This window comes from Lepeophtheirus salmonis, chromosome 1, assembly GCF_016086655.4.
Source record: "Lepeophtheirus salmonis chromosome 1, UVic_Lsal_1.4, whole genome shotgun sequence".
In the NCBI taxonomy this organism is placed as follows: domain Eukaryota; kingdom Metazoa; phylum Arthropoda; class Copepoda; order Siphonostomatoida; family Caligidae; genus Lepeophtheirus; species Lepeophtheirus salmonis.
Window position 1 is genome coordinate 1,606,411 of NC_052131.2, and position 23,459 is coordinate 1,629,869.

General features: G+C 31.4%; 3 protein-coding genes and 2 long non-coding RNA genes across 5 annotated transcripts; 2 read left to right on the forward strand and 3 right to left on the reverse strand.

The window, feature by feature from the left end:
* Positions 1-1,359: 1,359 nt before the first annotated feature.
* Positions 1,360-7,834, reverse strand: LOC121113690 (uncharacterized). The gene is made up of 5 exons (XM_040707539.2): positions 7,501-7,834; positions 4,999-5,604; positions 3,696-3,875; positions 3,277-3,631; positions 1,360-1,690 (listed from the first exon to the last, which is right to left on the reverse strand). The coding sequence occupies exons 1-5, from the start codon at positions 7,744-7,746 to the stop codon at positions 1,419-1,421; spliced, it is 1,659 nt and encodes a 552-aa protein (XP_040563473.1). The 5' UTR covers positions 7,747-7,834; the 3' UTR covers positions 1,360-1,418.
* A 698-nt stretch (positions 7,835-8,532) lies between these two features.
* Cln7 (CLN7/MFS domain-containing 8) lies at positions 8,533-15,297 on the forward strand. The gene is made up of 13 exons (XM_071894092.1): positions 8,533-10,515; positions 10,578-11,257; positions 11,409-11,543; positions 11,605-11,744; positions 11,830-12,071; positions 12,135-12,371; positions 12,654-12,672; positions 12,845-12,981; positions 13,160-13,842; positions 13,903-14,037; positions 14,103-14,218; positions 14,282-14,514; positions 14,596-15,297. Exons 1-13 carry the CDS (start codon positions 10,387-10,389, stop codon positions 14,815-14,817), a joined length of 3,108 nt encoding a protein of 1,035 aa, XP_071750193.1. The 5' UTR covers positions 8,533-10,386; the 3' UTR covers positions 14,818-15,297.
* On the reverse strand, positions 15,247-16,940 carry LOC121113699 (uncharacterized). Its single transcript, XM_040707551.2, has 2 exons — positions 16,185-16,940; positions 15,247-16,062 (listed from the first exon to the last, which is right to left on the reverse strand). The coding sequence occupies exons 1-2, from the start codon at positions 16,867-16,869 to the stop codon at positions 15,410-15,412; spliced, it is 1,338 nt and encodes a 445-aa protein (XP_040563485.1). The 5' UTR covers positions 16,870-16,940; the 3' UTR covers positions 15,247-15,409.
* Positions 16,941-18,292: 1,352 nt separating this feature from the next.
* LOC121113718 (uncharacterized) lies at positions 18,293-19,435 on the forward strand. Its single transcript, XR_005863103.2, has 2 exons — positions 18,293-18,526; positions 18,597-19,435. It is a non-coding gene; the product is annotated as an uncharacterized lncRNA (long non-coding RNA).
* On the reverse strand, positions 19,434-23,454 carry LOC121113710 (uncharacterized). Its single transcript, XR_011779179.1, has 2 exons — positions 20,457-23,454; positions 19,434-20,400 (listed from the first exon to the last, which is right to left on the reverse strand). It is a non-coding gene; the product is annotated as an uncharacterized lncRNA (long non-coding RNA).
* Between the last annotated feature and the right edge of the window lie 5 nt (positions 23,455-23,459).

Here is a 23,459-nt window from a genome sequence, read left to right on the forward strand (position 1 = left end):
AATTGTTTACATTGAGTCCATCCATAATTTTTTGGGATTACAAATATTATCCCAAAGTTGAAGAGTTGCTTAAAATAATAAGTGGTGTTGATCTACAGGTTGCTTGATTGGAGCGTGTGCTCCTCCTGATAGTATTAGAACTCATTTACGATTCATTTATTATTATTATTTAAATATTATTACGTCATTATTTCTCTTTTTCAACCAACTATATCATTCATTTGAGCGAGATAAGACAGTAAAGTTGGAACCGATAATTTAAAATATCAAAAGAAGGCGAATATGTCAAGCGGCAAAATCTCCTTGAGCCAAAATTACTGGCGGTGAAAATGTTTGAGGCAATAATACCGATCACAGTCAGAATTTGAAACACTAAGCACGTTTGCCATAGACAGGAACAGGTGGTAGTCACTTGGTCAGACTGTAGGGTGGATGCATAAGAAGTTCCCATCCGAGCTATTGGAGTTTCTGGCGCGTCATTAAAGATGTGTGTGGCATGTTTTTTTCTTGATGATGTCGTCTCCTATTCATGCATCCTGCCCCCTCTGTTCGATTATCAGCTTCAAACGGTCGATTTGTTCACAGTAGAGGACAGAGTTGAGCAAAAAATAATCCTTCGAACCATTGTTGTGCGACACGTAAATCGCAAATTTACTTGGTTACTTTCGATGCGTTTTTCCCATTCAGGTTGTAAAAATGTAAAATAAGGAGAATTTCCTCCTTTAATATCTCCATCCTCGACGCACAATAATTCACAGCTAAACCAACTATGCACAATATTATCTGGAAAGCGTTTGTAGTTTACACTCACACTTTTACAACTCCTTATCATATGATCTAATGTGACAATAATGAACAATATATACTTAGTTTAAAAAAATGGTGTGGGAAATACAGAATTACTTTTTCCCCACCTAATATATCATATAGTTATTTTTCAAAATATATCATAGTGATTTTGTCTTTAGTATAAAACTTAGAAAATAATATGAAGGAAAAGAGACAATCCTCGCTATATGCTGTAATACAATATTTTTTCCCTAGGAAATAGAGAGATTGATTTTTCATGCAATTTCTTTAGCCTATTAGTACCATTTTGACATCTTAATACACGACAGTAGTTCAACATTTTGACAGAATGTACGTCGTTTTATTTAAAAGACAAAGTTCGAAAAATAACCTTTTTTTTTTTTAGCTAGAACAAAATTTGACAAGTACCTTTTTTTTGAAAAGTTTTGTGAACAGCAGTAGATTTTTGAATTTTTTTCTAGAAAGTTTAATTTCACTAGTTTTTTTCCATACAATTTTAATTTTTGGATTTTTTTTTAAATGCAAAAACCAACCCAATCAAGGTTATAATTTAAATAAACAAGTATATTATGTAAATATATTTTGTAGTAAAAATCTATCAATAACAACTAAGCTAAAGAACTTTTAAATAACTTTTGAATCTCAGAGCGAAGGAGTTTTCCCATTGCATTTCGTGGTAAAGGTTCCTTTGTTAATAGTAGTTGTCCTTCGATTCTTTTATATTCATCGACTTTCTTATTTAATTCTTTTCGAATGGTCTCGACATTGATTTTCTTATCATTTTTTACAACGATTATTGCTCCCAATACGGTTTGTTTCTTCTCAACAACTGGAACAACGCCAACTTCAATAATATCATCATGCATTGCTTTTAATAGACCTGAAATCATGGAAATAATATCTTTATTAAATGTTACGTTGTGCTTAATATATTTGGAACTCTTTACAAGTCTCAGAAATATTTTTCATTTAAGATTTCATGCAACTTGCGAAATGAACTAACATCTAAATAAAAGGGCGTCCACAGGGTTATATTTGGAGGGGGGGGGGCTGTTATAATAAAAAAATAAAAAATTAGAAAAATTATATTCCTTCTTAAAAATTAAATTTTTTCTAAAAAATTTCAAAAATTAATTTCAAATTGAAATTATTTTGAAATTTTTTTTTCCAAAATCACACCAATTTACAAAAAATTATTTTTTTCGAAAAATATTTCACAAATTATTTTTTTGAAAAAAGATATCAAAAATTCACAGTTGTTCAGAAAAATCAAATTTGTTCGAAAAATACTTCAAAATTCATAGTTATTCTCAAAAATTATCGAAAATTCTTATTTTTAACAAAAAATTATTCAAACTTTTCAACGAAATAACTAGTGCTCTGTTAAATCAAACAATTATTATCTTGGTTGGACATGAGTTAATGACTTTTCGACTCAACTTAAGTTGATACAACACTAGATAATACAAAATTTTTTACCACATCTTTAAAAATTTAATTTCAAATATAACAATTTCAAAAAAAAATAATTTTTTTACAAAAATAATTTAAGATATTAAATTTTTCATGGAAAGAATTAAAAATATTACTTTTTTGGAAATAAATTTCAAAAATCTATTGTATTCTCAAAAACTTAATTTTTTGGGAAAAAAAATCAAAAATTCAAGATTCACCAGAATAATATTTTTCATATATAAATTTCAAATATAAAATTTATCAAAGAAAAATCGATTTTAAAAATTATATTGAATCTAATATTTGAAAAAATTTCAATTATTAAATTTTTGAAAAAAATCAAATATTAATTTTTTTAGTAAAAAGCAAAAGATCCTTTACTTAGAGGGAGCTAAAACTCCTCTAGCTCGTCCCCACGCGGACGCCCCTGATAATTAACCCTGGATTGATAAAATCCAGAATAAACTGTATTACGCTATATTTTGTTAATATCCACCTTAAAATATTCCGTGGATCATTCAATGTCATTTTGACATAACTCCTAAAAAATCTAAACATTAGTTCTGTCAAAATGACTTAACCGTACATTCTAGATGAAAAGGAAACTGTAATTTATAACCCTGTGTACTTTCTATATAGTAAAATTTCAAGTAATTGAGTAAATAAGAAAAGTCCTAAAATTACAACTCAATGTTAAATGCATTTATGATATTACTGTGAGATTTAAAAACCATTCTGAATATTAGTTGTAATAACTTATTATTAGACTAAATCTTCTAAACTTTGAAGGGTTATATTTTATATTGTTAAAATTAGGTTTAAGATCGATTTTTTTTCTTTATTTAGATCGGATACTTTTGTTACAACCCAAATTATAATATTCTCAATACGATCAAAGACTTCCAGATCGAACCCAAAACTATTTATTTTGTTTCTATCCCATCTTAAAAAAACTATACTTCCCAAAAAGAAACATAAAATGTTCTAAGCCCAAAAGCTATGACTCCTTACCTTCGAGTTCAATGGGGTATACGTGACTTCCTTGACACTTGATCATCTCATTGATTCTACTATGAAAAAAGAATTCCCCTTGCTCAGTATAATGAAAAAAATCCCCTGTATGAGTCCATCCATCTTTTTCAAACATTTTTTCGTTTTCTTCTGGCCTATTGAGATATCCTGTGGATGTTGCATTTGCTTTTCGAAACATGAGTTCACCTATTTTATTGGGGCCCAGATGTTGCCCCGTAGTCAAATCACGAATATATGTTTCCGTTCTAGCAACCACACCTCCATTGCTATGCTGGTTTGTTGAAACGAGAAAGCCACCTCCAGACTCTGTTGAACCATAAAAGTTCGGCACACACTAAGTAAGTAGAATATTATTTATCGAGAGATATACAATTGTGTAAATTTTTTTTTATCCTTACTATTAAATTTTTGAATAAAATACCAAGGTCCTCTTCAATACCAGCATATGTATGTGCTCCAACTGGTGAAAAGAAATAAACTTTGTCAAAATTTGGAGAGGATTCTATTTCACCGTTTTTTATCATTTTGGCCATATCAACCAAAAAGTTAGCGGAAATCAGTGCTGAGTACATCGGTACCTAAATTGATATTTTACAATCTTAGAAACAAACATATGTAATTGTATTCGTATATAATTATGATATATAAATGGGATTTTCCACGCAGAACTGCGTTATTATACTTGGATGTATGTCTATAATCGAGATTGAGATTCAGCGGACAATGTGTACCGATCATGCTTTACAGGGGCATCTGCAGGAGGTGGGCTAGAGGGGCTGTACCCCCCCCCAAAAAAAATGGAGGAATTTTTGCCCTTTTACAAGAAATTATATTGTCATTCGGGTAAATTATACAACAACGGAAAAAAAAAATATTAGAAATTTAATTTTTGGAATTTATTTGCAAAAAATTGAATTTTTTGTCAATAGCTGTGAATTTTGTTTACGTTTACTGTTAAGGTCTGAGCGGGGGGGAAAAATTCTTCGAAAGACATATATATAGTAGATCCTTTCCTTGCTCATTTTTATTGATCTCCAAAGTGGCGAAACAATATCACATGATTAATTTTTATTGAAATTGAATTACCTACAAGAACTACAATTACTTTATAACTAACTACACAACCTTTACGAATTATACGCCAATGAATTCAAAGGGTAAATTTTCTTAAGGCAAGAAAAAAAAATCATTTGTGCATGATAAAGTGACGTCATCTGTAAATAATTTAAAAAGGGACATCTTGCTAGAAAAAAAGTTTTTCCTTAGTCAACCAAATATATACAAAAATTGATCAGTATGTTTACGAGGTTTGTTTAAAAAGGTCACGGAGATAAATTTTCAATGAGCGACTCAATGAAAAAATTTAAAAAAAGAACGGATGAACGGAAAAATTCTGAATGTTTATAATAATTCGAACAAACGAAAAATTATCAAGTTGATACGTCGTTTATCCCAGGATAGATTGTAACATAGTTATTTTCCCATACATATTTGATATCGTAATATTATCAGGGGCGTCTCCAGATGGTGGGTTGGAGGGGTTGTAGCCTCCCTACCCCCCCCAAAAAAAAAAAAAAAAATTTGGACTAGAAAAAAATATCGGGCTGAAGGAAAAAATATAATGAGAAAAGAGAGGTTACATTTTTTATATGAATAAGGAGGACCCAAAAAAAGATTAATTCATTATTTACTTTTTTTTACCTTTTTTAGAACTTCAAATAGTTTGACAACGCCAAAATGTTTCACATCATCTGAAGAAATGTAATAAAACGTAGAGGTACTAAAATGGAACGTCCAAAATAAAGAAGATATAAATCCAGATATATGTCCAAAATTTGCAGACAAAAGCATGTTTCCCTTTACTTTTGGGGTGGCGAACATGGAATCGACGAAGGATACAACTGTCATTTGCACACCTTTTGGTTGACCTGTGGTTCCGGAAGACCATAAGATGACAAAAACATCTTTTAGACTAAAAACATCTTGTTTTGGAACAATTACTTTCGATGTGCATCCATTTGCAATCATTTCTTCAATATCTGTATCCATGTTAATGATTGTACAACCACAATTTTTTACTTTTTTGAAGGTTTTGTTGGTGCAGAAAACAATTTCAGCCTGTGTATCATTCAACTCAGTCATAAGTGTGTCATGACTGATTGAATCAACAGATATACTAATAACTCCTTGACATAGAATTGTTGCAAATACGGGAAGGTAGATATCAGCACGATTGCCAATAATTAAATGGACTACATCAGATTTTCTTAGTCCTTTTTCGTATAATGACTTTGCTAACGCGGGTACCTAAGAATAATTCAACAATTAAGCACAGGTGTAATTCATCCAATTTGTAAAAAAATTATCAACAACTAATCAATGATATCATACGTAGGTACGATTAATTTATAACTACATAGTTCTGACAAAGACTTTCAAAATAGTTCATTATATAGAGATTAATAGAAGCCTACTATCAAGTTTATAAATTTATGACCTTATTTTTGTTCAGGAAATTTACCTCTGAGCACTTTTGTTTTCAAATACTGCGAGCAAGGTACATTTGGTGTGCTCAATTTTTGTATGTTAGTACACTCGCCACTAACATTTATTTAATATTTCAGGTAAATCATTTTTTTAATTTTTTTGTGAGAGGCATAACGATTAGAAGTATTTTGGGTGTTCGGCGTTTAATTGTTATCTCCCTTGGGACGACTGGGCTTTGGATTCGATATCATAACCATATACCCATGATTCGTCGTCACAAGTTATGACCAGTATGAGTAAATCAGGATCATCATTAACGTGTGTCAAAATTAAGCAGTTTCAGAACAAACTTCATCACATACCCAAAACATTCGAAAAAAAATTATGCCACGAGCCAATCAATATGTCAATATCCTCATCAACGTCTCTGATGGTAATTTTCTTCACTGGTTTAAAGTTTTCATCTGTTGTTGACGTGATTAGGGGATCAAAGCGAGGATTGTCATTGGCATCTTCCTAGTCATCTTGGAAGAGTTTATACTAACGTTATTATTTTATTTTTTTTACTCAGTAGATCATTTTCTCAATAGTCTTAATTCAGTAATACCATATGTCACGCTCTTGTCTTCTCCTTTCACTCTTAAAACAATCCCATTTCTAAATATACAACATACCTATAGAGATGTCCTGATCCGATATTGATAACAGTCTAATATCTATCGAACAAGAAATTATCGGGTTTTATCTTGAACGAGTGGACAATATATTATTGAAATGAACAATAATTACACAGTTATTTCTCGAAATGGTTGCCCTCTTCTGCATAATGGCCTGAAGGCTGTGCACAACATGACGACAGGGCTGTCGATGAAAGTCTTTAGCGCATAGACGCTGCGATGGAAGACAGCACAAGATCTACTTTCGAAATAGCCATTGTCATGAGGGGTTCATGTCGGGCGAGGAGGGAGGCTACAAATCGTGTTTCCAGAAATCGGAAAAATTCTTCTGGAGCCATTACTGTGTACTCCTGGATTTTTGCCCGGGGCAGAGTCCTGCTCAAACACATAATTTACTCTGGGTAGTTGGACTTTACCTAGAGCGAGACCACCTCCTTGAGGATATCCTGTTCATATTTTTAGGCTTTTGGGGAACCAATATGGGAGCCTCCTCTTCTCTCTGATGGCACGATTCCCAGCACCATCGAGGAGGCTCGGAACTTGGTCTGGTTAAACAGTGGAACCTCATCGCGAGGAAATGTACCGGTCGTTCCTTGAGTTTATCGACTAGTCCATGGTCCAGTTTTTCTTGTTTTGTTACTGTCCCAGATAGTGAATCAAATTGCTGTACTTCGCCTTTTGGCCTCCATCTCGACAATGAGTGAACCGATTTTAGTCAGTAGTACCTCCTTTGAACACTAATAGTCACTAAATTATTGCGTTAAAAAATCTTGAAATCTCATACTCAAATAAGGACTCCCTGAAACTATCATAGTGGAAGTCCCGATTTGCTGTCTTAAAGTGTATACGGCACTACCTTATGATTGGAACACTGAACGTTGAACGAGAAAAAAAATAACTGAACGGAACAGAACACCGAAATAAGGGAACTGTAAATTATATTATATGCTCCTCCAAGACATCCCTAATATATTTTCAATATTTTAAGTTTTTGTCTTTAAATAGATAATAACATTTTAAAAATAATTGGTTTTATTACTTTATGTAGAAAATCCTTCAGAGTATGTGCAACAGGTCCATCTGAAACAGTTTCATCAGGGAAAAATCTTTTCCCACAATTTACAAGTAGTTCTTTGTCCTCATTAACCTCAAGATACTTAGTTATTTTATCAAGAAAACACTCCGCAAGGTTTTGATTATATTCGGCCTGTAGGGTACGATTATCATCACTCTTAGTCGTGAGAACATAATCCTCACTGATTTTTGAATGTTGTATGTTTCCCATGTCAAAAATTAACTGATAATATAATAATATTGATCTCGAATTAAGACTTTTATTAATGGCTTATCTATTAGTTGCGTACACAAACATTATTTAAATTAAATACGTGTTCTAAGTTATTTGATCATTTCATTGCTAATCTTCGAGTATTATTTGTTCATCAAATAGTCCTCTACCTATCCCTTATATTTATCAAAGCCTTGGAAAAGGAAAGAACTCCCATTTATCAGAAAAAGAAATTTAACATTTTTTGTTTCAAAATGGATTTCAAATGGGAGCAAATTTATTTAATCATAATCTCGAAATTCAAATGAAATAATGATTATCAGAATGTATTGTTAGTAGATTATTGAATACAACAAAGTTTAATGGTTTGATTAAAATCGGAATCCATGTACATTGTACAGTACATCTAATCAAGGATTTCTCTACATCATCTTATTATTTTAAAATGAAAGGTTTTGTTGAAAAAAATGGAAGAAACTTCCGGAAAAATGAATTAGTCATCTTTGTAGGCTAAATAGATATTAAACTTGAATATTATTGATCATTTCTCAAAAAGACAGAATAATATAAACTTTGAGTAAATAGATTTCTAGTTATTTAGTGTATAGCCATTACAGTTAATTGATTTTTTATTAAACATATCATCTATGTATTGATATTATCTGTATTGTATATTAAATAATGTAATATAATAGTAGTTTGGGCATCAATTTCAGAAATCCACAATATTCGATGACGTATTGTTTTGATGACGTCATATAATTTAAGTACTTCTTCATTTTTGTTTTGTGGCTATTTCTTTATTATTGAGTGAATTTCTTTATTTTTAGTCAATATTTTATATTACCTATATAATATTAGGAATTAGGTACATGAATTCTTTGTAAGTTCATTGTTTCTATATAGTCTTCATTTTAATAATAATAGCCAGGAATTCGTGAGTTTGTATTTGAATACGTACTAGTATTCCGTGTTTAATGAAATATAGTTACCTTTCAATCCTTTGATTATCTATTTACAGTAAACATAATAGTATATTTGTATCAAATAAGCATTAAATAAATAATACATAATGATAACAGTAATAACATGCCCTTATTAATGAAATCTGTTCCATTAAAGAAGGAGAGAGGAAAAAATTAGGTGTACTTCCTTAGATTAGATCATAATTCATAATTAATGCACAGTTTTCTTATGCTCAACTAGACGAGTATTTATTGTAAAATGAAAATGAAGGATGTTGTTTTATAATTAGATTACACTGACATCATTTACTCCTACACATTAGATTCGTTACTTTAGGAGACAATCTGAATGCTAAAAATAGATTTTATTGTGCGTATGATTTCATAACGTTTCATGATGGATATATTATGTACTGGAACGGACTCAACAAGACATTTTACGAACCGAGAGTTTTTTTATATCAAAATATGATAAACTTGAATGTTTAATTTGTAATCATTTTCTAATGATCTATTTCCGCTAACGGAGGTACCTACTATGTATGTATATGCGGAAGTTCACTTATCTCATACTAATAAGTTATTGCCTATTATGTTTGTATCATTAATCTACGTATTAAAAAGCAAACAAAAACTCATAAATAGTATTTGTCTACGGATAAGTATAATAATATGAGCATTAAGCACGTTTGACTTTCCTCCCTCTCAACTCCCTCAATCAGTGTTACATTTGGGCTAAGTTCATGATGACATAACGTCATCGTTTTTCCAATATTATGATGCATTTGTACAAAGTGTCCATTTTACATATGTACACATTCTTTTTATTCCTCTCATATCTATATATGTGCTCGTTAACACAAAAACAAGCTAGAATGATTTTTCATAAAATTTGTATTCTTTGTCGAATTATCATCGATTTCTATCAACAAATTATTCTTACTTACCCTTTAGGTATGTTGCAAATTCCACTTATAGTGCTCAAATTTATGATTACAATAAAAGCATGTCAAATTAGTATATTTTATATGGAAAGCCATATCGGAGCCTACATAAGTCTTCTAAATCAAATAAAAGTTCTAAACTGTAGCTAAGGGGATATTAACTCATCTCACAAATTTGAATACACATTTACTTAAATGGAATATTGGCTGTATGAATACATGAAGTAAAAAAATACAATAGGGGGGTTTCCTCCTTTTCTTGATGACTTTAAATGCTGCCGCCCCACATATATGTGCGTGTAGCGTGTGGAAATCCCAAATTGGGAGTCTACCTGGGTTTTTTTTTATATAATACAAGTTATCATGAAATTACCTTACAATTTCCTTGTTAAAGCAACAACAGCAAAAATGTGCTGCTGCGGTTGTTTTATGGAATTAATCAGTGCTCATTCTAACCTTGAAATTAGTAGTGGACATTCCTTCCCATACTAAGATTATGCCCCCCTCTTCTTAAATTTTATGGGGATGCCCCAAATTATTTAAGAAAGGAATAAGCAGCAAAGAAATCTACATAGAACTACATAAAAGAAGAAAATATGCGGCTCGTAAACGAACGGCTATGAAAGTTTTCTGACAAGAAGCTCCCTTCATAATAGTGTCTCACCTCAGTTTATAAGGATATGAAGTTTTTAAAGTGACGAGTGTTTTTTTTGTAGCAACACAGCATCATGAATTTTGAAAATCAAACGGATCACAAATTACGGATACGATCACTCTATGTGATCCACGTTTCCATGCTTGTTTTTTCGTTGGGATTTTCGATTAATCTAACAGGTGTATTTCCCTACATGAAACAAGTAATTAAAAAATAATACTCGTGTGATAACTTTAATTTTCCTAATATTTCATTTATTTCCAGTTGTTACCAAATATTTCTTCCGATGTCATATTGAATAGGTATGGATGGGTCATAGCTATGAATCCCTTGGGCCAAATGATTGCCTCTCCCCTCTTGGGTTATATATTTAATAAAACAAACAATTTAAGAATGATAAGTATAGCTATGTCGCTATGCTACGTATTGGGAAATGTTTTATATGCTATATTGACTATGATTCCAACTGAAAATGGTAGACTAGTCGGACTTCTAGCGTCAAGATTCATTTCAGGCTTCGCTTTTGGTATTGCAGCACCAATGCGGGCATATATTTCATCATCTACTTATATTGAAGAAAAAACGAAGCATCTATCGTTGGCATCCCTCTTTCAAACAATGGGATTCATAATTGGCCCTGGTATTCAAGCAACTCTAACGCCATTACAATGTGGTAATCCTCCTGGAAATGGAGCTTATTTTGCTTTGGATATGTATACTGTTGCAGGATGGCTCAGTGCCTTTATGGGGATTTTACTACTCATATTATTTCTCCCCATTTTTTTTCGTCCATTCGATGTTACTTTAAATGAAAAAACTGCATATGCTGCCCATAACCGATTAAATCCAAGGGATATGATTTTACAAAAACCAGATTATTTGGCTGCATTCATATGCTTGTTTGACTTTTTTGTTTTTCAAGCTACCTTTGTTCTTCTTGAAACGTAATTATGACTTTTTATTACAAATTATATTTTTCTTTAATTTCTTGATATCAATCTTACATAAGACTTTGTATTCATTTTTCAAATTATTGAAGTGCATTATGTACACATATAATTATTGACTCACACTTATTTAATATTACTTTTCTAGACTAGCAACACCACTATGTATGGATCAATTTGCGTGGTCAGAAGAGAAAACTGTGTTATATTTAGGAATCATTATGTCTGTCGGAGGAATAATTTCCCTAATATGTTTCTTTACAATAGCACCCTTATCCAAAAGGTAATGAATTATAGTAGTTGGAAAAATTATTTAACCTTATCAAACTTATTTTCTTTATTAGAATCGATGAAAGATATTTGTATCATGTTTTGGGTATTGTGATGATGAATGTAGGAAGATTTTTTCTATTCTCTTTTGGATCAGACCTACCACCACGCCCTGTTTCACCTCTTTCTGGCACCTTCAATTCTTCTACTCTTAGTAAGTGTACATTTTACATACCCATGTGTTTAATCGATTTATCATATATTTAATCTAATAAATTCTCATTGTTTACTTATCTCAGATACATTCTATTTTAATGATACAGTCGCACACAATGTTTCGTCCATTTCTTTCGTGGAAAATCAGGACTGCAGTAGAAGTAACGCGTTAATTCCTGGATGCTCATATGACTGGTGTGATTACGTTCCAGCTCTTAAGCTGTGGCAAGTTCTCCTGAGTTATGCGATTTGCTCTATATCTTTTCCTTATTGTATAACTCTTTGCGCTGTGATATTTTCCAAAATAATTGGCCCTCGACCGCAAGTATGTTGATATGTGATAACCAGATTAATGCTATGATACTTAACGTTTACTTAATATTTCTAGGGACTATGGATGGGAGCTTTAGCCTCTTCTGGTTCGTTAGCTCGAGTGAGTGGGCCTATTCTTGTCAGCTACGCTTATAAATTGTTTGGAATTAATGTAACCTCAGCTCTTATTACTATATTAACTTTAATTTCACTTATTATAACTTTGATTGGACATAATAGAATGGTTCCTTTGATGGATTCGAATTTGAAAAATTCTGATCAGGATTCAGAAGAAGCTGAGCCCTGTCGATTGTGATAAATTGTTTGATATTAAATACACAAATAGAAAGTTTTATGTTTTTCGAAACAAGTTTTATACCAATGAATAATTTGTTTTATGATCTATTTTTCTAAAGATATATCCCAAATCAATAAAGCTTAATGTTATTTCACTATAGTATTCACACTGATAATAATTTGTAACTCATTTAGGCGCTATTTCACCTTTTATTTACATATTATTATACAAAAATATAAAATCATGCATTCAATTATTAATGTGCTTTTAAAACTACCTTAATTTTAAAATATAAAGTGTTTGAAATATAACGTTGGCAAATAATATAAATGAATAATATACATACACATATATATGAGAGTCATTATATTTTATCTAAGAGTTCGATATGTATATACAAATAAACGTTTCAGATAAACGAAATATAAGAGTAATTATTAATATTTATAGATAGCACACCCATTTGACAAATTAAACAGATCAGTGAGGACATTCAAAAATGAACGAAAATCCGGAGCAACGGAAAAGGCGCTTAAGATCAATATATGTGGTACATACTTCCATGTTTGTATTCTCCTTGGGATTCTCAATCAATTTGACGGGAGTCTTTCCATACATGAAACAGGTTTGTTAAAGGTGTTTAAATTCACGATTAATCATTCTGATTTATTAATTATTTGGTGTTTAAATGAAATCAATGGTTCATGCAAAGTTTCAATATCCCTGTGGATCATCATTGTTTTGAAACCACTTAAGAAGTAAAATAATTATTCCACTTTCAATGTTTTCATCCAAAAATTTAGCTCCTTACCAATAATTCATCAGATGACATTTTGAACCGGTATGGCTGGGTTGTAGCTATGAACCCTCTTGGGCAAATGATAGCGTCTCCTTTACTCGGATACATATTCAATAAAACAAATGATCTAAGAAGCATTTCGATGGCGATGGCTGTGGTGTATATTTTAGGCAATTCTTTATATTCAATTCTCTCTCTATTTCCTGAAGGAGAGAGTAGGTACATTGGTCTTCTATCATCGAGATTTATAGTCGGCTTTGCATCAGGAATATCAGCCCCCTTGAGGGCCTATATCTCTTCATCAACTTTTTTCAATGAAAAAACAAAGCATTTGTCTATAGTTGCACTCTTTCAAACTCTAGGATTTATCGTTGGTCCAGGGATTCAAGCTTCCTTAACCCCTCTTAAATGTGGTCAACCACCTATTTCTGGACCTTATTTTACTTTGGATATGTACACAGTTGCTGGATGGTTGAGTGTTTTTATGGGTGTATGTATGATGATTTTATTCTCCCCATACTTTTTCCAACCATTTGATGTGACAGTCCAAGAGAGATCCCTACATAATAGAAACAAAACTGAAGCAGACACAAAGTCTATATCTCTAGAAAAGCCAGACTATCTTGCGGCTCTGATTTCCCTTCTGAATTTTTTTGTCTTTCAAGCCGTTTTTGTTCTTCTTGAAACGTAAATTAAAAAAATATCCAAATACAATTTCAATGTAGAGACTAACTAAATAATATGTAGTTTAGGAACTCCATTGTGCATGGACAACTTTGCATGGTCTGAAGAAACTACAGTTTTTTATTTGGGAATTATAATGTCCTCAGGTGGTGTAATGTCCTTTATTTGCTTTTTAACAATACCTCCTTTGTCAAAAAAGTAGGTGACGTTACCAATATTTTAAGAATTAAATTAATCATTGATTCCATTTTTTACTGTGATAGATTTGATGAAAGATATTTGTATTATATTTTGGGTATAATTCCCTTGAATATTGCGAGAATTTTTTTATTTTCCTTTGGAGATGAGCTACCTCCTACCCCTACTAACATCAATGAAGGTGAGAAAGATTAAGGAAATCATATATTTTATAAATGCTACTAATTGATTTTTTAATCATCAGGCAATGTATCCTCTATAATTGGACTCAGAAATTCTATACCCTTTGTAAATAACGACGATTGTTCTTTATCTAGCTCAACTGGTACTGGATGTGATTATGATTGGTGTAACTATGTCCCTGTATTACAACTGTGGCAAATGCTTGTCTCTTATGCCGTAGGAAGTACTTCTATCCCCTTTTGTGTAACTATATGTTCCATCATTTTCACAAAATTGCTTGGACCCAGACCACAAGTAGGTCCTTCTTTCTTTTCATCTTGAAGATACGTATAGTATCTTATTAGTTATGATCACTTATGACCTTTATTTTTAAAGGGAGTTTGGATGGGAGCACTAGCATCCTCGGGATCATTTGCTAGAGTGATTGGGCCGATCATTGTGAGTTATATTTATAGGATATATGGTACAAACGTTACATCAGGTCTCATGCTGGTACTGACACTTTTTTCACTCTTTGTATCCATCATTTTTCACAAACGAATGGTACCTCTACATGAGAAAATGAAATCAGATGACATAGAAATCACAAAACTATGATTGAACAACAACACATTGATTAAGAAATGCTAATAGTGGAAATAAGCTGATATATTATTAGATGAACTTCAAATTTGAGTAATTCAGTTTACTTAGTGCATATTTATGGACGTTATGTCAGTTTGATAATGGGATCATTTTATCTTTATTTTATTACGAATAAAAGATAAAAAATACATCAATTTATTGAATTTTGTACCATCATAACTTTTCCATAAATTTACTCAATAACTGTGCATGAAATTGCTATGTATACAGAAAATACTTTGGTTGCTATACTGCATATATGATTTAGATTGGTAGGTACTATTCCCCATTTAGCATGAATTTACTTTTTTAAATCATTTTAATTTATTAGCACTATTTTTGTAAGTGTTGTATTCAATTAATTATTATTATTTACTTTTTTCATTTTATATAAAAGTTGGGAACTGTTTATATTTTATTTTGAATGCACACGAAAGATACTGTAAGATAAAACTTTTTATGTAGAATACGTACAATACTTAAGAAGAATACTCGAGACAAATTTAATGAATTAATAAACATTCTGATAAATCATAAAAAATTTGCATTCATAATGCACTTATTGTTAAAAGCGATTTCGAAGTTGTTCAGGAGTCACCTTTTTGATTTGTGCCACTGTAATCACATCAGCCACTCTAAGAATTCTTGGGTCGTTTTTTTCAATTTGTTTTTTTGAAAGCTTTGTAAAATGAATCGGTATTTCTTCATCAATTTCATGAGTATCGATAAAGTTTTTGTACGCATCATTTCCAACTTCCTTTCGATCCACTATTTCACTAACCATAGTCGTTCTTATTTTTGTTTCAATTCTTGGAGGAATAGTTTCTTTTTTTTTGAAAAATATACTAAGGTTAGTCAGAGGATTTGGAAAAACCTTTTCAAACCCAGTAAAATATTTTGAACTTTCACATTCGGTGATTGGATTTTCAACGGTTCTATAGCGTTTTATTACAGCATTTGGCTTACAAAATTTATTTGGAGAAACTTCAGGAACATAAGTTAATTGTTTTTCAACATTTAGAATACGGTAAATTTTTCCTTCGTCACCAGGTCTACGAAATTCACTTGATCTTGCTGGTGTCATTCCAGCATCATTTTTCTTATTAAGTACATCTCCTTCTTCATATCCATATCTGGAATCCATCGAATAATGATTATAATTTGGTTCCATCCCTTTTGAATAAGGATTGTATGTATACAGAGATTTTCCTTTTGGAGCTGAATAAAATTAATGTTAATGTATTAATACAAGTGAATACATCTACATAATATTATAATCATTGAAATCAGATTGACGCATATATTTTTACTCTTAAAAAACGCAAAAAATTAGAGAATACCTCTGTCTTTTGAGAAACATTCCGACTGTTCATTCTTTGAAATACTTATAGGACCGTATGACAAGTCTTTGTCACAACTACAAGTAGATGATAATTTTGAATCAATAATACTCATCGGGAGACTTCGATTCAATCGGTATTGGGCTTTTTGTTTTTTTCTAACACTCGGAGTATTTCGGTATAACAATGACAAACGGCTACCAGAACTTGAATTTTGGATAAAGCTCCTGCAATGGGTCGTTTCTACGTCGGAATCTAAGTTTTCATTATCCTTATGTCTCTTGTGTACTAAAACATTATCGATCGAAACTTCTGAATTGGGACTGTATACTGGAGTTGTAGGATAAGATGTTTTTGAATCTTCTAGATAGTTGGATTCTGTGCATTTTCCAAGCGATTGTTGATAGTCTTCACACTTTTCGCTTTCCAATTTAAGTTGAATTCCCTTTTTAGCCTCTTCAGGGTTAACTAATGCACTCCATGATCTAGTAACTCTAAATGATGGATGGCATGCATGATAATCCTCATCTTCCTGGTTTTTTTTGTATCGAACTTGTGTTTTCGTCGAAACTGTTGTGACTCGAACTTTGCCAACCACATCCTTTGGCAACGGTACATTTAAATTAATTACTGGTCGATCGTCTTGTTTTGCAAGGGTTTTACTACTATAACTCGAATACGACATTTTACACTTAAAATGATTAGAAAATACTTCTTAGACAAAAACGCAATATAATTGACAATTTGAAAACATTTTAACAAAATTATTTTTCAATTAGTAATTCATATAAAGAATAGTTGTTTATTTATTTGGCAAAATATTTTATTCTAAATTTTATTAAATGGGAGCGGATAACTTATTCTGTGCGCTAGTTACTATTGCCTTAAACCACTTCGCCTCAATGCCATTTTGCCTGAAAGATATTTCGATTTAATATATAAATAAATGAAAAACATTAACTGGTTGTTTTTCATTGGAATAATGATAGGATTATGCCCCAAAATTACCATTCATACTATCAAAATTCCACTGTGTATTGTGTTTAAGGCAGAAATAAATTATGTGGAATATAATTAATAATAATAAGAAAAATAAACAAAGACAACTGTTCGAATGAAAGTAGTGTTAGTCACTACTCCGTTATTAATTATCATTAGACAATTTGGATTATTCATAATGGGAAAGACTCATACTCATCTAATGATAATTGATAATGGAGTAGTGACAAGAACTTCTTCAGTTGTCATCTTACTTTGTTTATTTTTCTTATTATATTACTTTATTTTGTTTCCGGTTCGAATTCATTAAATTGGGATATTTTTAGAGTAATAAACATTACATATTTAATATTTTGATTAAAAAATTAAGATCAAAGAAATTGAACATCAGTTTCAACTAAAAATAAACAATAACGACGTATGAACCTCATTTATTTATATAATAAGGTAAAATCGCTTTTATGTGAAATGTCCTACGGCGAAGTGGTTTAAGGCAAAATGTATTTATACAAAATAGTTAAGGCAAAAGTACCGGTCACGCTAAATTCAATATCGAAGTTCTTATATAATTTAGAGTCAAAAAATACAATTTCGAATGACTGAATTTAGTAAAAATGACTAAGATATGCTTAAATTACATATCTTATTTTAATTCATTGCTGATGTGGATAGTATCATAATTCATAACTTTGATAATATACATATATTTTATGAACATCGTAAATTTTGAATGTTTATGTATTTTTGTGGAGTGAAGACTTTCATGGTGCATAATTAAATATGAAATGTGAAGTTAGTAATTAGCATATTTGTAAAAGTGAATATTTGGAATCCCAAAATTATAAGTGACTCAATGATTACTGATAAGTAGTGTACAGTGTTATTTGAGGTCTTTAAAACGAGGTTTTTATTCCTCATAGGATTTCTACTATCGGTAATCCTTTTGACATATTGTCTAGTAAAGATCGTCGCCATCTTTTTATGCATCTACTCTTCATTTCTCTTCGCTCATCACGGCGTTATCTCGCTAACACAAAAATACCCTATGTATTTTGTTGTCAGCTATCGATTCCCTCTTTTCCCTTGATACGTCATGGCTATTTCTCATAGTTTATTCTTTTTCATAAATACACTAAATAATATTTAATAACTAATAAGTTAAGTTATTCTATACATATACTCTGTTTCTAAAAGAATAGGAACATAATTTCTTGTTGGTCCCTTGTCGTTTATTATGATATATATATTGGCCATTTTATTATTTCTATAAATAATTTTGGCCATTTCTACTAAAGAAATAATATAATAAGTTATCATAACTACTCTTAATCAAATATTACTAAGTAATCTTATAATACAGTATCAAATAAAATAATAAGTAGATTTTAATAAAATGTAATTTTTATCCCTTAGCTAGGGATGTATTAGGCCTTAATTTAATGGAGGTAAGATCTGTCACATGTGAGACACCGCATAGAACTACAATAATTTTGAAGAAGCCTCAACAACTAAATTCACAGGGGGAAAGAATCAAATTTCCTTTGGTTATTGATCTGAAGGATAAGAAAAATAATTCTTTCAAAGCAAGAGTTACATGTCGGGAATTCTCGGACAGTTTGAGTAGAGATAGAACATTCAATATACGACTAAAAAATGCGTGGGTGTCAGTGACCTATGATGGGGTGGCTGACCATCTATCCCAATTCATAAGAGTAGAAGGCATTAAAGTGGCGCAACCGAAGCCCATGGATTCCCAGGACATGAAAAAATCCTTGTTATTTCAACAATTTCCCCATCTTTTAAAGCAGCGCAGTTCTTCCTTAAAAATTCTGTCAAGAGGAACCCCCAAAAATATCAACTAGAGTTTGATAGGGCGACCAAGCAATGTTCTATATGCTTTGAATTTAGAAATGGCAGGATTAAATGCAAGTAATTGACTAAGGGACTAAAGACGTATTCGCAGTGGATCAAAAGTAGGGTCCACTTCCAGCCAAACGGACATATAATCATCTTCACGGAAAACGTCAATTCCAAAATCTCTCCCAAGTCTTCACGAATAAGATAATGTTAATGAAACACCTGAGGAATCTACACAAGGAGATTGAAACTAAAAGGGAAGTTACGAGCCAACGAGTTAAAATAAATAAATCTATAAACGACTTAGAAACACTCAATATTTTATGAACATTGTAAATTTTTTGATAACGTCAACAAACTTATAGTATATTCATTAAATAAACATTTAAATGGTGTGGATACGAATAATTTTTATTAAAGTATTTACAAAAATACATAAAATTTTATGAGATATTATAGGGGTAAAGTAACATTTAATACTAATCTATTCAGTTGTTTGCTCTTTAAATAAGTCTTCAGGATCAACTTTTTTTCATTTGAGCTACCGTAATAACATCAGCAATTCTACGAATATTAGGATCATCCCTTCCTACCTGATCATCTGCCAACTTAATAAAACAATCGGAAATGTCTTCATCGATATTGTGTCTTCCGATAAATGATTTAATGTCGTTAGGAAAATTATCACAATCAGAATCCCTTTCAATAATAATTGTTGTCCTTAGCCTTGTTTCAATTCGACAAAGATTATATCTTTCAACACCAAATATTGCAATATCTTTCAAAGTATCTTGAGCGACTCTACCTATTCCAGTGAAGTAGCAATGATGTCTACAAGCAGGATCAAGACATTCAAAGGTTTTAAATTTTCGTGTTAAAATTTTAGGAGAAATGATATTATCAGGTTCATTAGCCATAATATACTGTAATTTCTTCTCAGCTATAACAGTACGGCAAATTTTATCACACGTGTCTGGTACTTGAAATTTTTCAAGAGATGTACCAGTACTTGTAGGTCCACAAGGAAAGCTTTTGGAATATGAACTTTTAACATAAGTTTTGTAAGCATGATGACTTTTGGCAGTAGATATATTTAAAGAAGAATACATCAGAGGTGAGGGACAACCATTTGGAGGAGTCACACAACTACGTCCAGTTCTTTTTGTTACATCTACATTTTGAGAAGTATTATTCAATATTTTCCCTTTGTAAGGAGTAACAGAGTGTTTCATTATCATTTGCTCATCTATTTCACTATCCTTTTCAGACGAAGAATCTTTACTTGACAAAGAATCGTAAGAATCGAAAGAGGGCGTTGATTTAGTTCGAGGAAATTTCACTGATGAATTACCATCAATGTCTGAAACAAGCACCTACAATTAATTACAAAATTTGACGTAAAATAAATCAACTTACAATCATCTTCCTCCTCATTTGAGTCACAAGACGAAGAAAATAATGCATTTTCATATAAACTTATTGAAGAGTATGAACTTAACGACAAACGAGACAATTTTTTTTTCAAAACTCATTTTGCATTTTTCCGAATCCATATCCTTAGATTTTTCATAGCTCTCATATTGAATACTATTTGATTTATTGGGTGATGAGGTATCTTCTAAAGGATATGTTTTACTGACTGTTGCATTCCATAGCCTTGTAATTTTGTATTGAGGTTCGCATACCTTGTATTCTTCAGGATCTCCTTTGGATCTATACCGAACTTGAGTTTTGGTGGAAATGGTTTTAACCTTTACTTTACCAACAACATCTTTTGGAAATGGAACGTTTAGACTAACTAGTGGACGATCTTGTTCTAATGATTCAATTTCTTTACTGTCTTTATTCTGAGTTTCTTTTGAAGTATCCATGTTGTATTCGAGCTAAACCAATCTTAATAATGTCCATCAAATTTTTACGAATTATAAAATGAAATACGAATTTAAGTCGGCTTGAGAAATTATATTTACATTTTTTTTAAATAGAAAATATAACCATAATTATCATTAATCATATTTAGTAAAAACACAATTATAATTCAGTTAATTTGTTATATTGATATCTAATTCTAACTAATTAAGAATTATCTTACAAATTGTAAGATTAATCTTAATCTTAAGAAACAAATAGTAACTTAACCAATCTTCAGCCTTAAGTCCTTAGAAGAAAGTTGTTGAGACTTTATTTAGTGGACTGTAATTTTCCTATCCTTCGAATGCGATTTTTTCATACACATTTATTGAAAAATATACTATTAAACATACAAAAAACCTTATAAATTTTCTAGAATTTTTGTTGTTGCCCATTTGCACTCCTTTATTCATGATAAATTGATCAATTTTAAATACATTCTGAGATTAACTTTATTCATAGTAGAGATCGATGAAGCAAAAATAATTAAACAATTTTCATCTTTAAATAAAAATTTAAAACTCTTTATTCTTCAAAAATGACTATAGTAGGTTTGCCAGCGTTCCCTGGGACATTAACAAATTAAAATTAATTAAGAACTCTACTGTTTAATATAAAACAACAAATAAAGACCGTAAAATTTTAAGAATTATTTTCGTGTTGATTTTATAAGTATGACTTATGTGTGTATTAAATATAAAGGGAATATATATATATATATCTTCTTTCACGTAATGATGAAGTAATTGCTTTATTCTGGGTCAGACCCCAAAGTTACGCATAAATTAAATTGATCTGGTGTCCCTGCCCTGAGAACCAAGAAACCACCAAATGTCCCTATATACACCCAGCTCTCAGGTTTTACAGGTGAAGTAATATTCTAAAATACAACCTTGCCCACGGCTTGTGTATTTGAGCTGCCGATGGAGGCAGGTTAAACTATTCTACCACCGTTTCCCTGGCGATCAAGAAACTCTCCTAATATCTCCAATACACCCTAGCTTTCAGGCTGTACAGGTGAAGTACTGGGCCAAAATACAGTTTAAACTCTACCGGCGACGTAGGCAAAAAAGAACCGTTCTAATATTCTATAATACACCCAGTTTACGGATTATACAGGTGAATTGCTGGGCTTGAGGCATCAAGGAACCTTCCTAATATCCTAAAATACACCCCGGTGCTCATGTTGTACATGTGAAGTACTAGATCTCATGGCAGTTTAAACTACACCGATGATGCATTTCTAAGCACCAAGAATATATTATAATATGCTAGAATACACCCCGATCCAAAGGCTTGTGTATATGAGATGCTGGTCCCTGATGCAGGTTAAATTCCTTCACCACCGCTTTCCTGAGCCTCAAAGAACCCTTCTAGTATTCAAAATACCCCCCCCTCAGGGTTGTGAAGGAGAAGTGCTAAAAGATGCTATTTAAAGCCTCCATGGGCTTGTAGGCCAAAAAGTTGTTATTAGAACCGTTTCTTGAGCCATAAGAAGCTACATAAAAAAATTGAGGAAAATCTATTCATTGGTTTGGACATGATTGAACGACAAACATACACACAGAGACATTCCCATTTAACATATAGATACTTATTTAAAAAAAAAATTACTACCTCAAAAAAATTTCAAATGCGAAGGATTATCCTATCTAATTAATATATAAAACTTAAATTTTTGCAACAACCAGCTCCGACAAGATGGGTTCAAGTAGGCGTTATTCAGAAGGATTTATTTTCCCTTGCATTTATTTAGATTATTCTGCAGCCCACACATTTTAAAATATTTTAAGGAGTGCTATACATTAGTTGTCATAAAATTCACTTGTTCTTTTCTATAGAGCTGAATAATAATAATATACTTAGTCATTGAATTATTGAGAATATAATTAAAATGAGTGTCAAAAATTTCTTGCCTTAATCCATAGAAAATATGTTTTTTTATCTCTCTATGATTTACTCCGACGTCAGTTGTTGTTGGGGGAATTATGCTATAGAACGTTTCGACTGACGTCATAAATTAGATCATAATTAAAGGAGACGCCATCTTTGCTCAATGTAACTAGAACAAGGTTAGCTCTATGGACTATGATGTATGAGTTGTGCAAAAATGATTGTTACGCTAAATTTAACTACAAACACACTTGATCTTATCTTGTTGGTACACATCTCCTTTTTTTCTATAGTAAAATTTAAACTACAGGTTTTGTGAGGACATTTATTTAACATAATCATCTGGAAATATTCCTCAGTAAAACTTTTATTCAATGTGTGAGTCCTCAGCTCTAATAACTGCCTCAAACCGAGGCCCAAATCCCTTGAAATCCATGAACATGTCTCGCTGAAGCTGAGACATGTTCTGGATGTTCGGTTGAGATGTTGCAGCTATTCTGCTTATTCATATTGGCATCAATGCTGAAAAAATTTCCTCAGAAAATAGCAAAACTTTGCACGAATTTTTGTTGGCCTTGAGAAAATTTATAATCTTCTTGCTCTTTCCAGGAGTCT